The sequence below is a fragment of the Tupaia chinensis genome, unplaced genomic scaffold, assembly GCF_000334495.1.
Source record: "Tupaia chinensis unplaced genomic scaffold, TupChi_1.0 Scaffold000478_3, whole genome shotgun sequence".
Lineage (NCBI taxonomy): Eukaryota > Metazoa > Chordata > Mammalia > Scandentia > Tupaiidae > Tupaia > Tupaia belangeri.
Window position 1 is genome coordinate 524516 of NW_006159990.1, and position 11460 is coordinate 535975.

The window sequence follows — 11460 nt, forward strand, 5'->3', positions numbered from 1 at the left end:
TGACTGATAGTTTAGAGCTGGAGCTGGGGACAGAATGGTGCAAACCTCCTAGCTTTTCTTGTGCTTTTGACCGCAGAGGAGGAGGAAACTTTTCTGGCGAGTCCTACCTTTCCAGCGGATCCCTAAAGCGGTAGGTTTAAAAAAAAATGTAGGAGACTGGTCTCCCCTCATTAGATTATTTATTAGCTAGGAATGTTATTTAACTGTCCTTTTAGGCCATTAAACGTTGGTGTTCACCAAGCCATGTTTTATAACTCGGCTTAATATATCATAATAGTACAAGTGCATATTAGTTCTGTTGTTGACTTTCTGTTAGAGCCTACCTAACATTATTTTGAGTATTAAAAACAACTTTCTTGGTAACTGATGTCTTCCTACTTTACTGCTAACTCAGCGGTAGGGCAGAGAGCTAGCTGGGCTCTAGTTTCTCTTTTACTTAAAGTGAATTCAGGCTTTTGAAATGAATTTGATGAAATTCTAGAGCTTTTCAGTCATTTTTTAAGTAAGACATACATATACTTTTTTGTTGCCCCAGTTCCTTCTAACCCTATGTACATATAGAAGTTATTTTTGCACTGGGTGTTTGTATATGTGTACATCTATATCTATATATGTATAGATACATTGTATGTTGCAGTGATATTGCTAATTCTTGAAATATTTGGGCAATACTCATTGAGGCAGTTTAAGACAGAAGGAAGCCATTTTTGCTGATTTTATGATTCTATCTTGATAGACACCTTAAAAGAGATTACTCACTCTCTCGACATGGCTCAGAATAACTTTTAGGTGCTTTTTAGAAAAACTCAGATATCTTCACAAGGGATGAAATTCCACAACTTAAGACCGCTAAAGAAGAGAGTCAAACGTATGCAACCTAGAATCCTTGTTGGGGTTTTTCTCTTAAGTTACATCGCTCTCTAGTTAGACTTTTTGAATCGCTACAGGATTGAAATTTAAGTTTGCCTGTAGTAATCCTAAATAATAAGGTACAAAGGGATTTCCTGACTTACTATGTCATATAACAATAATACAGATTTAAGAAATGTAAAAAAAAAAAAAAAAGACATGGCTGTATTATGGTATTTAGCAAACTATGAATTTAAGAAACTTTATAAATTTGCATTTCAGGTTAATTTTGAATCTTGATCCTTTGCCAACCAGCTTTGAAGAGGATATAGTGGAAATATTTGGCATTCAGTGGGTTACTGAAACAGCATTAGTCAATTCATCTAGAGAGCTCTTTCATTTATTCAGGTATTACTTAATATTATTTTTTTAACTCTATGAGTATCTATGTAATTCAGTTTTGTAAGTTATAGCACTGGGTAGTCTCTAATACTGACATTAAAAAAGCCCTGATAGAATTATAAAACTAATTTTGCCAGTAACAAGTTAAGTAGGCTGATGGAACAATGGTTTGAAAGAGTTGCCTTTTATTGTTTTCCAGACTCTTTATTCTTTGGAATAAAGATTCTTTATTTGACATTGTGTATTGAAGACAACTATTTAAGGCTTTGAACTATATTATAATTTTAAAAGAAAATGAAAATACTTTCTGAGGCTTAATAATGATAGTCCTTCTTTTTTCATTCTTAATTTGCTAGAGTGTGTGTGCTCCCTGGAAACAGAGAGAGAGGTCAGAGGGACAGTGAGAAAATGCTCCCCAGGAAGAATGCCTAGGCTGCCATACCTTCTCCATTCTCTCCTTGGTATTTTGGGCATACAGGCAATTGTGCCATGTGTGTTTTTCATGCCACTGGGTTTGGGACTTGAACCACAGTCAGCCATGTTGGGTCCAGCCACCTTAACCACCATACCACTAGCTGGCCCAATAGCCTTAATCTTTGAATGGTCTTTAAAGAATAAACTTAGTCTTTCTAGATAGATCTTTTGAGCTGTGTAATAAAAACATGATTAATTCTCTATTCGGACACTTTTAAAAATTTTCAAGCATAAAAGTAGAATAATATAATGAATCTCTGCATATGCTCCCTCAGTTATAGGGAAAAAAAAGGTTTTATTACATTTCTTTCATCTTTTCTACTCCGTCTTCTTTTGGCCCAGGTATTTATAAGCAGATTTCAGAAATCTAATCACCTCACCCTTAGATACTTAAGTTTGCATTTTCTTGAAAGTATAGACTTTTCTTTAACCTTCATATAATGTTATTGTCACAACAACATTATTTCTTCATTACATGTAAAAGAATCTATATTGAGATTTTATGTTGAAAAGCAAGTTATTATCCCCAAACACATTAAGATGGACCTGGCATATTTAAATGAAAATGGGGCGGAAGCAGGTATTTTCTCACCCTCATCCCATGAGACTTTTTGAAGATGTATCATTGTATCTGTGCTGTCTTGGGAGAATAGGCTGAGTGAATGCTTCTCCCTGATGTTGGCCATTACAGAGTAAATGAGTATTCAGGACATAGGTCATGTATAAGGGTCCATCTTTAAAGAGTTTGACGGCAATTAAGAAGAATAGCAAGGGATTACTATAAGAAATTAAGATGGAATATTACTTTCTCTAATGTTAATATATATTATTGTATTCCTTTTTTGAATTTCTGTATAATTGTGATACAATGTAACACTTCATTATGTAACTGTTAACCTAGAACTTTTTATGTATCTTAACCTTTTTAATATAAACAATAACTCAGTAATAATAAAAATCTTTTAATATTTTTGAAACTACAGACAAAAGTATATTTTACCTTCTTTCACAATTTTCACTATCTGAAACTGACCCTTTAAAAACCATTCACAGGGGTCAGCAGGTGGCATGGTGGTTACTGGCGCTGGGCTTGCACCTGACCGAGCGTGGTTCGAGACCCCAACCTGGTGGCTTGCTTTCCCTCTCTTTCTCTTTATCTCTTTCACCCTGTCCCTTTCTGGTCAAATTAAAATAAGTAAATAAATAAATTTAAAATAAATAATTTCTTGAAAAAAAGCCCATTCACAAAGTAATAAGTAATCATCTTACAAAATAGAGGTATTAAAGCTGTGGAATAGATTTGCAAACAGTGACCCTGTTATTTTTACATGTGTTAAACTATTGTGAAATTAACTCACACCTTATATTTTTGTAATTAGGCAACAGCTATACAATTTGGAAACCTTATTACAAGCCAGCTGTGATTTTGGTAAGTTTAAAGGGTGTTTAATGGCAAAAAAAAAATTTGACCATGGATCCTTGATGGCATAAATAGGATGTCATAGTTATATGGCGTAAGAATTGAGTCAGAAGTTCACAATACAAGTGCATTTAGTGTTCAGAAAAAAATAAGACATTTAAGTTTTACTGTAACTAAGGTTTATAATCTTTTCCCAAATCTAGATCCTAAAGGTAAGACTGACCTAAGGAAGCTAAACTCTGAAGTGAATTAGTACTTGGCGTTGGAGGTGGGGAGTAGGATGGAGAACTTGAATAAGAAGTAACATATTTTATTTTCTTTAAAATTTTCTTTTTGTTAGAGAGTATATGTGCTTTCTAGAGAGAGAGAAAAAGTATCTCCTTATGGAATATGGTCACACGGCAGGCCTTTTTCCTCCATTTTTCCAGACTGTCAGGATTTGAAGCATGAACACAGGCATGCAAACCGGTGTGTTTTTCAGGTTCCAGGACTGGGATTCAAGCTGCCGTCAATCTTGTGGGCTCTTAACTTTCTTTGCACAGTATATAATCACTGCATGCCAGGGCTCCCCAGCATTCTACATTGATATTTTCCTGCTTTATGCTTTTTTGTTCGCTTTTATCATTTAGGGGATTACTGATTGGGAGAGAGCGAGTAGTTAAGGTATTGAAGGGAATCGAAGGTTACTGTGTTTTTAGTGCAGGCTAACTGCTTCTCCTATCAAGCAATCTTGGTGCAGTATGGTAATTAGAATCATGACATTGTCATCAGCCTGAATTCCAACTTCAGCTAATTGTGGGTCTCATACCATGTAATAGTTCCTACTGTGTGAGGTAGAAACTGTTGAGTTCTTGGCAGGATTAACTGTCACAATGCACGTTCATGCCTTAGCCAGTGTCTATTATTAGTGATACCCAGCAATCAAAGATCACCTAGAACATACTTCTGGTTCAACAGAGATTTATTAGTCCTTGAAGTAAAGGAAAATATGTATCAGGAGGACTAGTTGGAGGATCTCAGTAAGGAGGAGTAGGGAGGGGCTTAGGAGTTCAGGATTGTGTTAGCTGATTTGGGTTGCGCTTACGAAGGATAGAGTTTTATTCTGAATTGGATGTAACTAGGAAGCGGGCAATTTTATGATTGGGTATTTTAATATTTATCTTGTAGGTGGGACAAACGAAGAGGATAGGGAGGTTCTTAACAGGGGAAAAAAAAAACAGTCATTAGAGCTGGAAGGGTTTTTTTTTGTGTGTGTGTTGTGTTTGTGTGTGTGTATGTGACTGCCTGGTATCTCGTTTTTGTGTTCAGTTATTTTTATAGGTTTTTTCTTGTTTCACCATAAATGCAGAGTAACCCTGTGTCATTTTTTATATTTTATGAAAATTTACTTATAGTAGGGAACATCCTGGCCTGACTTAGCTGTCAGCTGTCAGGGCTGTGTTATTTGTTTTGTTTTTTCTTAGTATTCAATTAGTAAATGTTAAGTAGTATTGTCTCATTATCATTAATGAGCCCTTGAATCAGGCTAGGCACTGTGTAAGGTGCTGATGAATCAGAAAGAATATGCTGCTGAAGAGTCTGCAATTGTGTAGGATAGGTAGACTTACAAACCTAGGTCTGCATAGTGAATGAAAAATTGCAATGACAGTGGCAAGTACCAGCTGCTGTAAGAACCAATGGCTTTGTTGCTACACTGTCTGGGTCTTCAAGGAGATGGAGGAATTAACCAAGCAAAAGTTTATTTATTTATTATTATTATTATTATATTTGCCATAGAGCACATGTGCTCACCATAGAGAGAGAGAGAGAGCGCGCACATACAAGCCACCAGGTCTAGAACTCAAACCATAGTCAGCTATCTGGGAATCCAGCACCTTAACCACCATGCCGCCTGCCAGTCCCTCTGGTTTTTACTTTAGGATACTGAGAGTAAAAAAAATGCTTTCCTTTTTTTTTTTTTTTTTTTCTCTTCCTTCATTCTTGATGGTGAGAATTTGAACTATTTCCTGGGCAATAATTGTGGGGAATTGTTTTCTAGTGTTTTAACATTGAGGTTAAACAAAGACATTGAGGTATATAAAAACATGAAAGTTTAGGGAGTATAGAGTAAGCAGTATTTAATGATGGTTGGATGAGTATTTGTGTGAGTGAGATGAATTTGGAAAGGATGGAATCACAACTGGCATTGTAAACCATGCCAAGGAGTCTGGATTTTATCTTGAAACCCCTGGGGAGCATCTGGAAGATTATAATGGAAAAAGTAAAGGTATCTTTATTGTATAGAGTGCTGTAAGTAACTCAGATTTATAAAGAGCATGTATTGTGCAACACTGTTGCCTAAAACACACTTATTAACCTGAAACCACCACAGTGGACAATTTGTTAAGATGCCTGTTTGTTATGTTGACTGTTTTCGTTGATTAAAAACGTTTGAAGGAGGGAACCAGCAGTTGGCGTAATGGCTATGTCGCTGGACTCCCATGTAGTCGACCGCGGTTCGCGTCCTGGACCCGGTGGCTTGGGGCTCATGCCGGGCGCGTGTGCGTGCGTGCCCAGGATCCCGAGGGGAGAATGGAGGAGAAGGGATTGCGGCGTGACCATCCCCTCTGGGGGGTGATTTCTCGCTTTCTGTCTCTATGTCTCTCTCTGTCTGTCTGGTGAGCACACGGCCCTATAGCGAAAAAAACCTCTCCAAAAAAAAGTTTGAAGGACAGATTTGTTGGATAGTATTAAAGATTATCTGTAGATCTGCTTGTCCCTGCCATGCAACAGTATCAAGACTGTTAATAAATCGACTTGCTAGCCTTGGCCCTAATTCCTTCCCATAGAACCCTTATGTAGGGTCACTTATTGCTAAGAACATGTAGTTCTTATTCTATTTAATAGGTTCCCAGAGTTGCTTTCCAGTTGAGGCAGAGTAACATACATACTAATGTATGGTTGACTGATTACTGTTCTTGAATATAGCTGCTTGTGTTACCTTTTCTCAGATGCTTTTTTTTGTTTTATTTTAAGACATTCTATTTGGATTTTTAAAAACATCTTTGGTTTCTATCCTCAGGCTTCTTTTCATTCATCTCATATACTTGGCTGCTGTTTTTACTTTTGCCAACTTCTGATTCTTTTATCATTGTCATTTCTGGATCTGTTTGTGTTCATTCATTTTCCTCCTGGTTCTGTGATAACATTTTTCTGGTTCTTTTGAGTATGTAATAATGTCTTATTGTGTAATGGACATTGTGGATTTACATTGCTGCCTTCTGAATTTTCTTGTATTTCTTTAGGTATTATTGTTCTGACTTACTATTCAGTTCTTGCGATCCACTAATTCTTTTTAAGACTTCGTTTAAATTTTACTGAAACTTTTAAAAGCATCCTTTTGTTTAATGTTAATTTGGTCTTGTAAATTACCTTAGGAAGACTTCTGATGATTCTTTTTCGTGTCTGGTGTATTCTGAGGATGTCTTATTTTTCTTTTTTAAAACATTTTTCTTCCTGATGGTAAGAATTTGAACGATTTTCTGCTCTGGTGAGCACACGGCCCTTGTGTGTGTGTGTGTGTGAGTGTGTGTGTGTGTGTGTGTGTGTGTGTTTTCCCATTCTTGTTTTTTTTTTGCCTCAAGCTTGAGTAGGTCAGTACTCAAGAGGGGCCTTCTATACATTTCCAGTGCTCTTTGTGAGTGTGTGTGTGTGTGTGTGTGTGTGTGTGTGTATCTGTGTATCTTCTTTCTTTGCTACTTTTGCCCTTGGAAAGTCAGACTTCCCTGTACTTAAATCTCATGTTTTCTCAATGCAGGGAGTTCAGACTTTTGCCCCTTGCTATTTCTAGATTGGAAGCTGGTACTGTCATGGGGCTCACCACCTCTCTGGGATAGCAGTCTTACTTATAGCCAATGCCTGAAAACCTGCTTTTTGTTTTGTTTTGTTTTCAAGTGTAAGGTACAAGATTGTTACATCTGATCATTTGACTGTATCTTGCCGCAGAAGTTCATATCAGTTATTCTCCCCCTTTTGTTTTTGAGAGAATTTTGCTATGGGACATATGTGCTTGCCAGAGAGAGAGACAGAGAGAGAAAGAAAGCGAGAAATTAACCCCCAGGATGGATGACCATGCCACAGTCCCTTCTCTATTTTCCTCTTGGGATTTGGGGCATGCATGCACATGTACCCCGCATGAGGGTTTTTTTTTTTTCTTTAAATTGTAATTTCTTAAACTTTATTTATTTATTTCAATTTGATCAGAGAAAAACAAAGTGAGAGAGAGGGGGAAAGTGAGAAAGCAAGCCACAAGGTTCAGGATTCAACTGTGGTCAGCCATGTGGGAGTCCAGCTCCCTTACCCACCACACCACTGCTGGCCCCCCCCAGCATGAGTTTTAAGCCTCCAGGTCCAAGACTCAAACTGCAGTTGACTATGTGGGAGTCTATATGCCATCTGTTGGTCCCACACAGAAGTTATTCTGAAGCAAGTACTGCCTTTATGGGCTGAGAATTGTGAAAGTGGGGAGTAATAGGAGTTTTTATATGTAAAATTAAGCCATAAAAATGCACTGTTTAGTTTATAGGTATATATTGTGCAACTTTATACTTATGTTCCTGTTGATTTTTCCAAAGTAGCAACCATGTTTACCTATTTGAACTCAAATTTGCAAGTAAGATTTATGTTTAATATGGTTGAGAATTTGTTAGCCATAGTTCTCATTATGTTTTCTCTACTTTCATTTAGTGATTGTCTCTTGCTTGTTTTCCCAATAGTGGTAATCCATGTTTTGCATATAGCTACCTAGACCATTCTTGTTGGGAAAAAGACAGGAAATAGTCAAAGGTTATTTGGGATCTTATAAATGATTATAATTTGAGCATGTCCAATCCAAAAATTTGGTTTCTGAAAAGTTCCAAAATTTGAAACATTTTAAGTGCTGACATAATACTGCAAGTAGAAAATTCCACACTGGACTTTATGTGATAGGTTGTAGTCAGCATGCTACAATAGCAAACTACTGTGTAAAATTACCTTTATGTTGTGTGTATAGGGTTTATATGAAATCTAAAGGAATATTATATTTAAATTTGTGTCCCATCCTCAATATGTATCATATATATGCAAATATTACAAAAATCAAAAAAATCTGAAGCCTGAAATACTAATGGTCCCAGGTGTTTTGGATAAGGGATACTCAACCTGTATAAGAAGTTTTGATTTCACTAAATACAGTTTGTAGCCTTTTATGGGTTTTGACTTGGGAACAACAGAAATTGATAAACATTTTAAGCCAATTCTGTACTTGGATTATAGGGGGCAAAGGAGTATATGGGAAGAATCATTAGGCACCCTATTGCACTGGTTTAAGAGATTAAAGGGAAAACGGTTGGTGTTAAGGTATGTTTGATTTTAAACTTAATAAGACTCTTAACAGACTAAAGGAGGTAAAAGGAAGTGGAAGAATCAAGAATGACATATTGGTGGTACCATTTAAAGAAATGGAAAAAACCTAGGCAACACGAACAGGTTTAGGAAGAAAACAAAGGACATATTATTTGCACTGAGCAGTCCAAGTGTTGATGTCAAGTAGTTTGACATCCAGGTCCAGAATGCAAAGGACAGATGTAGGATATTGATAACCCTTCTTGCATTACTGTTATTTATTAATACAGGAATGGGTGAGATTACCCATATGGGAAGAAATATACAGAGAGGAAAGGACTTGAGACTGAGTCCTGAGGAGACCTTATGTTAGTAGTAAGATGAGTTAGTGAAGGAAAGGTAGGAGGAAAGAAGATTGTGAGGAAAAGAAGATTGGCAGTCATGGGTCAGATCAGGGACATCAGGTGTAGCTGGTGTTACTGTGAAGGCAAGTTACTTGAGGGAAGATAGTGTCCATTAGATTGGGCAGTATAGGTTTCATTGGTGACCTTTGTAATAGTTTTTGAGGAGTGATGGGGGCAAAAACCACGTAGGAGTCAGTGGAAAATGTTACAAGATAGAGGAATTACTGCCGATCTGACTTGCCCATTTTTTTTGTTGCTAATTATTTATTTTGATAATTATTTAAACTATGATCAACATTACCTGTTTTCCTTTCAGGAAAGATATCAACCCTACACAGCAAAGCAGCCAATATTAGGCAGCAGTGTATAACATTTCTCCATTATGTTAAAGTATTCATCTTCAGGTAGGATGTCAGATGAGTATTTTGACTATGAGTTTCTATGTGTATATTCATTCGGATTCTGGTTGTTTATTGTATCTCATTACTTTTTAGGTACCTGACAGTTCACAATGCTAACGGTCCTGTTCCTGTCCGTCCCTACGATGCTTTGGAGGCTCAGCTTCCCTCGTTGTTGATTGATGAGCTTCAAGGATTACTGTTGTATGTTGGACATCTATCCGAACTTCCCATTACTAATCCAGGAGCATTTGTAAATCAAAACCAGAATAAGGTTTGACTTGTTTATTTAATTTTTGAATTATCAGTTTTTGCTCCCCACAAGGAATATTCATTTAAGAATGAGAAAAATTAGTCTAGAATGTGGCTCTAGAACCAGACTGCCTGAGTTGAAATTCTAGCCTCTTCTTTTGTTGATTCTGGGGTTATCAGCAAGCACCATGTTGTCTCAGTTTCCTTATCTATACAATTTGTGTTAACTTCTTAGAGTTCTTAGAGAATTAAATAAATTAATATGCATAAAGGGCTTAAAACATAGTGTACACTGAATCAGTAGCTAGTCTCTTTTGTTTTATGACAGTGTAAATGTTAAATGTTCCAGTTTCAAAACAAAAATTAGCTTTCTTTTTTTTAAAGTTTTTTTCCTTAGTGCATGTGAACTCACTGGAAAGAGACATAGAGGAAAAGTGAGAAATCACCCCCTATTGGAAATGGCCATGCCTTAAGCTCTTGTCCTCCATTCTCTTAGGATTTAGGGCATGCACACACTTGTGCCTGGTGTGATTTTCAAGCTACAGAGTCTAAAATTCAAATCGTGGTCAGTCATATGGGAGTCCAGCACCTTAATCATTGGGGCCACCTGCTGGCCCCAATAAGCTTTATTTTCCAAGATTTATATTATTAACATTGATAAATGTTTGGGCAATATGTATCATATATTATCATTTATGTATCAGTTTATATATTATATTATTTATATATTACAGTGAGACTCAAGATTACTTTATGAAAACATACTTTAAGAACCACATCATTGGGACCAGCAGGTGGCGTGGTGATTAAGGTGCTGGACACTCCCACATGGCCTACCAGGGTTCAAGTTCTGAATCTGGTGGCTTGCTTTCTCACTTCCCCTCTCTCTCACTCTCAGCCTCCTTCTGTCTCTGGTCAAATTAAAAAAAAAAAAATGAATGAATAAATAAAAATAAAATAATTATTTTAAAAAAAAGAACCACATCGTTCATGTGTATTCTAATTTTTAAGATCTTTTTGGTATTTGGTTAAGATCGTTTCTCTCTGCCCTTTTTTTTCCTTACCTGTGTTAATCATTTCTTTTGAAGTTTGTTTTTTAAAGAAACTGTATTATTAGCATGGCCCACCTTGTAGATAGATAATAATGACCCAACTTGTAGATAAGTAGCAAAGTCTTCATATGAAACTGAGACCTTTTGAGAGTAATACATTGTGATAATTTATAGAGATTTTCTGTAAAAAAAACATTGAATATATCTTTGCCAAAATGTGATACACAATTAAATGTTTATATATTTCTGCCAAATTTGACAAAAAAATTGACTCTTGTGTCAGAAAAACATTGAATATATCTTTGCCAAAATGTAATGCACAATTAAATGTTTATATATTTCTGTGAAATTTGACAAAAAAAATTGACTCTTATGTCAGAAATCATTATTTGTATTAATAAAAGGAAATAGAATTCCATCTGAATTCACAGGTTAGTATGCCTAATACATAGAAAGAAAGTAGATTAATGCTTTTAATTATGTCATTTAGTAAAGATTCATATGTAGATTGTGGGGGAAGGGATATATTCCCTTCTTTCTAGTTTCTATAAATTCGGCTGGATTTTATTTTCCAGATATCAAGTGCATAAGAAAATAAAAATGAATAATTTATCTAGCAGAAGAAATAAAAAATTTATACACAAGGGTCCTCAAACTAGGTTTTGCCTTTCATAGGCTTTTTAATTAGGCAGACTTGAAAAGATAGGTTGTTTCAAGCTAGAAAACTGAATTTTTAAAGCAGTAGAACTTACAATGTTTGACAAGTAAACAAAAAATACTAAAATATTATCTTTTTCTTTCTTTGTTGTTTCTTTTTATTTTGCCAGAAGGCTAGTGCATTCAAC

The 11460-nt window shown here is 35.9% G+C and overlaps 1 protein-coding gene across 1 annotated transcript in view; it reads left to right on the forward strand.

The window, feature by feature from the left end:
• Positions 1 to 2: 2 nt before the first annotated feature.
• Positions 3 to 11460, forward strand: part of MMS22L (MMS22 like, DNA repair protein) — a gene marked incomplete at its 5' end in the record, with an annotated part of 162514 nt that continues 151056 nt past the window's right edge. The window contains 5 exons of the mRNA XM_014590732.2: positions 3 to 130; positions 1132 to 1257; positions 3105 to 3154; positions 9230 to 9317; positions 9408 to 9585. Of these exons, the coding sequence (XP_014446218.1) occupies positions 3 to 130; positions 1132 to 1257; positions 3105 to 3154; positions 9230 to 9317; positions 9408 to 9585 (570 nt within the window). The remainder of the gene's footprint in view (positions 131 to 1131; positions 1258 to 3104; positions 3155 to 9229; positions 9318 to 9407; positions 9586 to 11460) is intronic.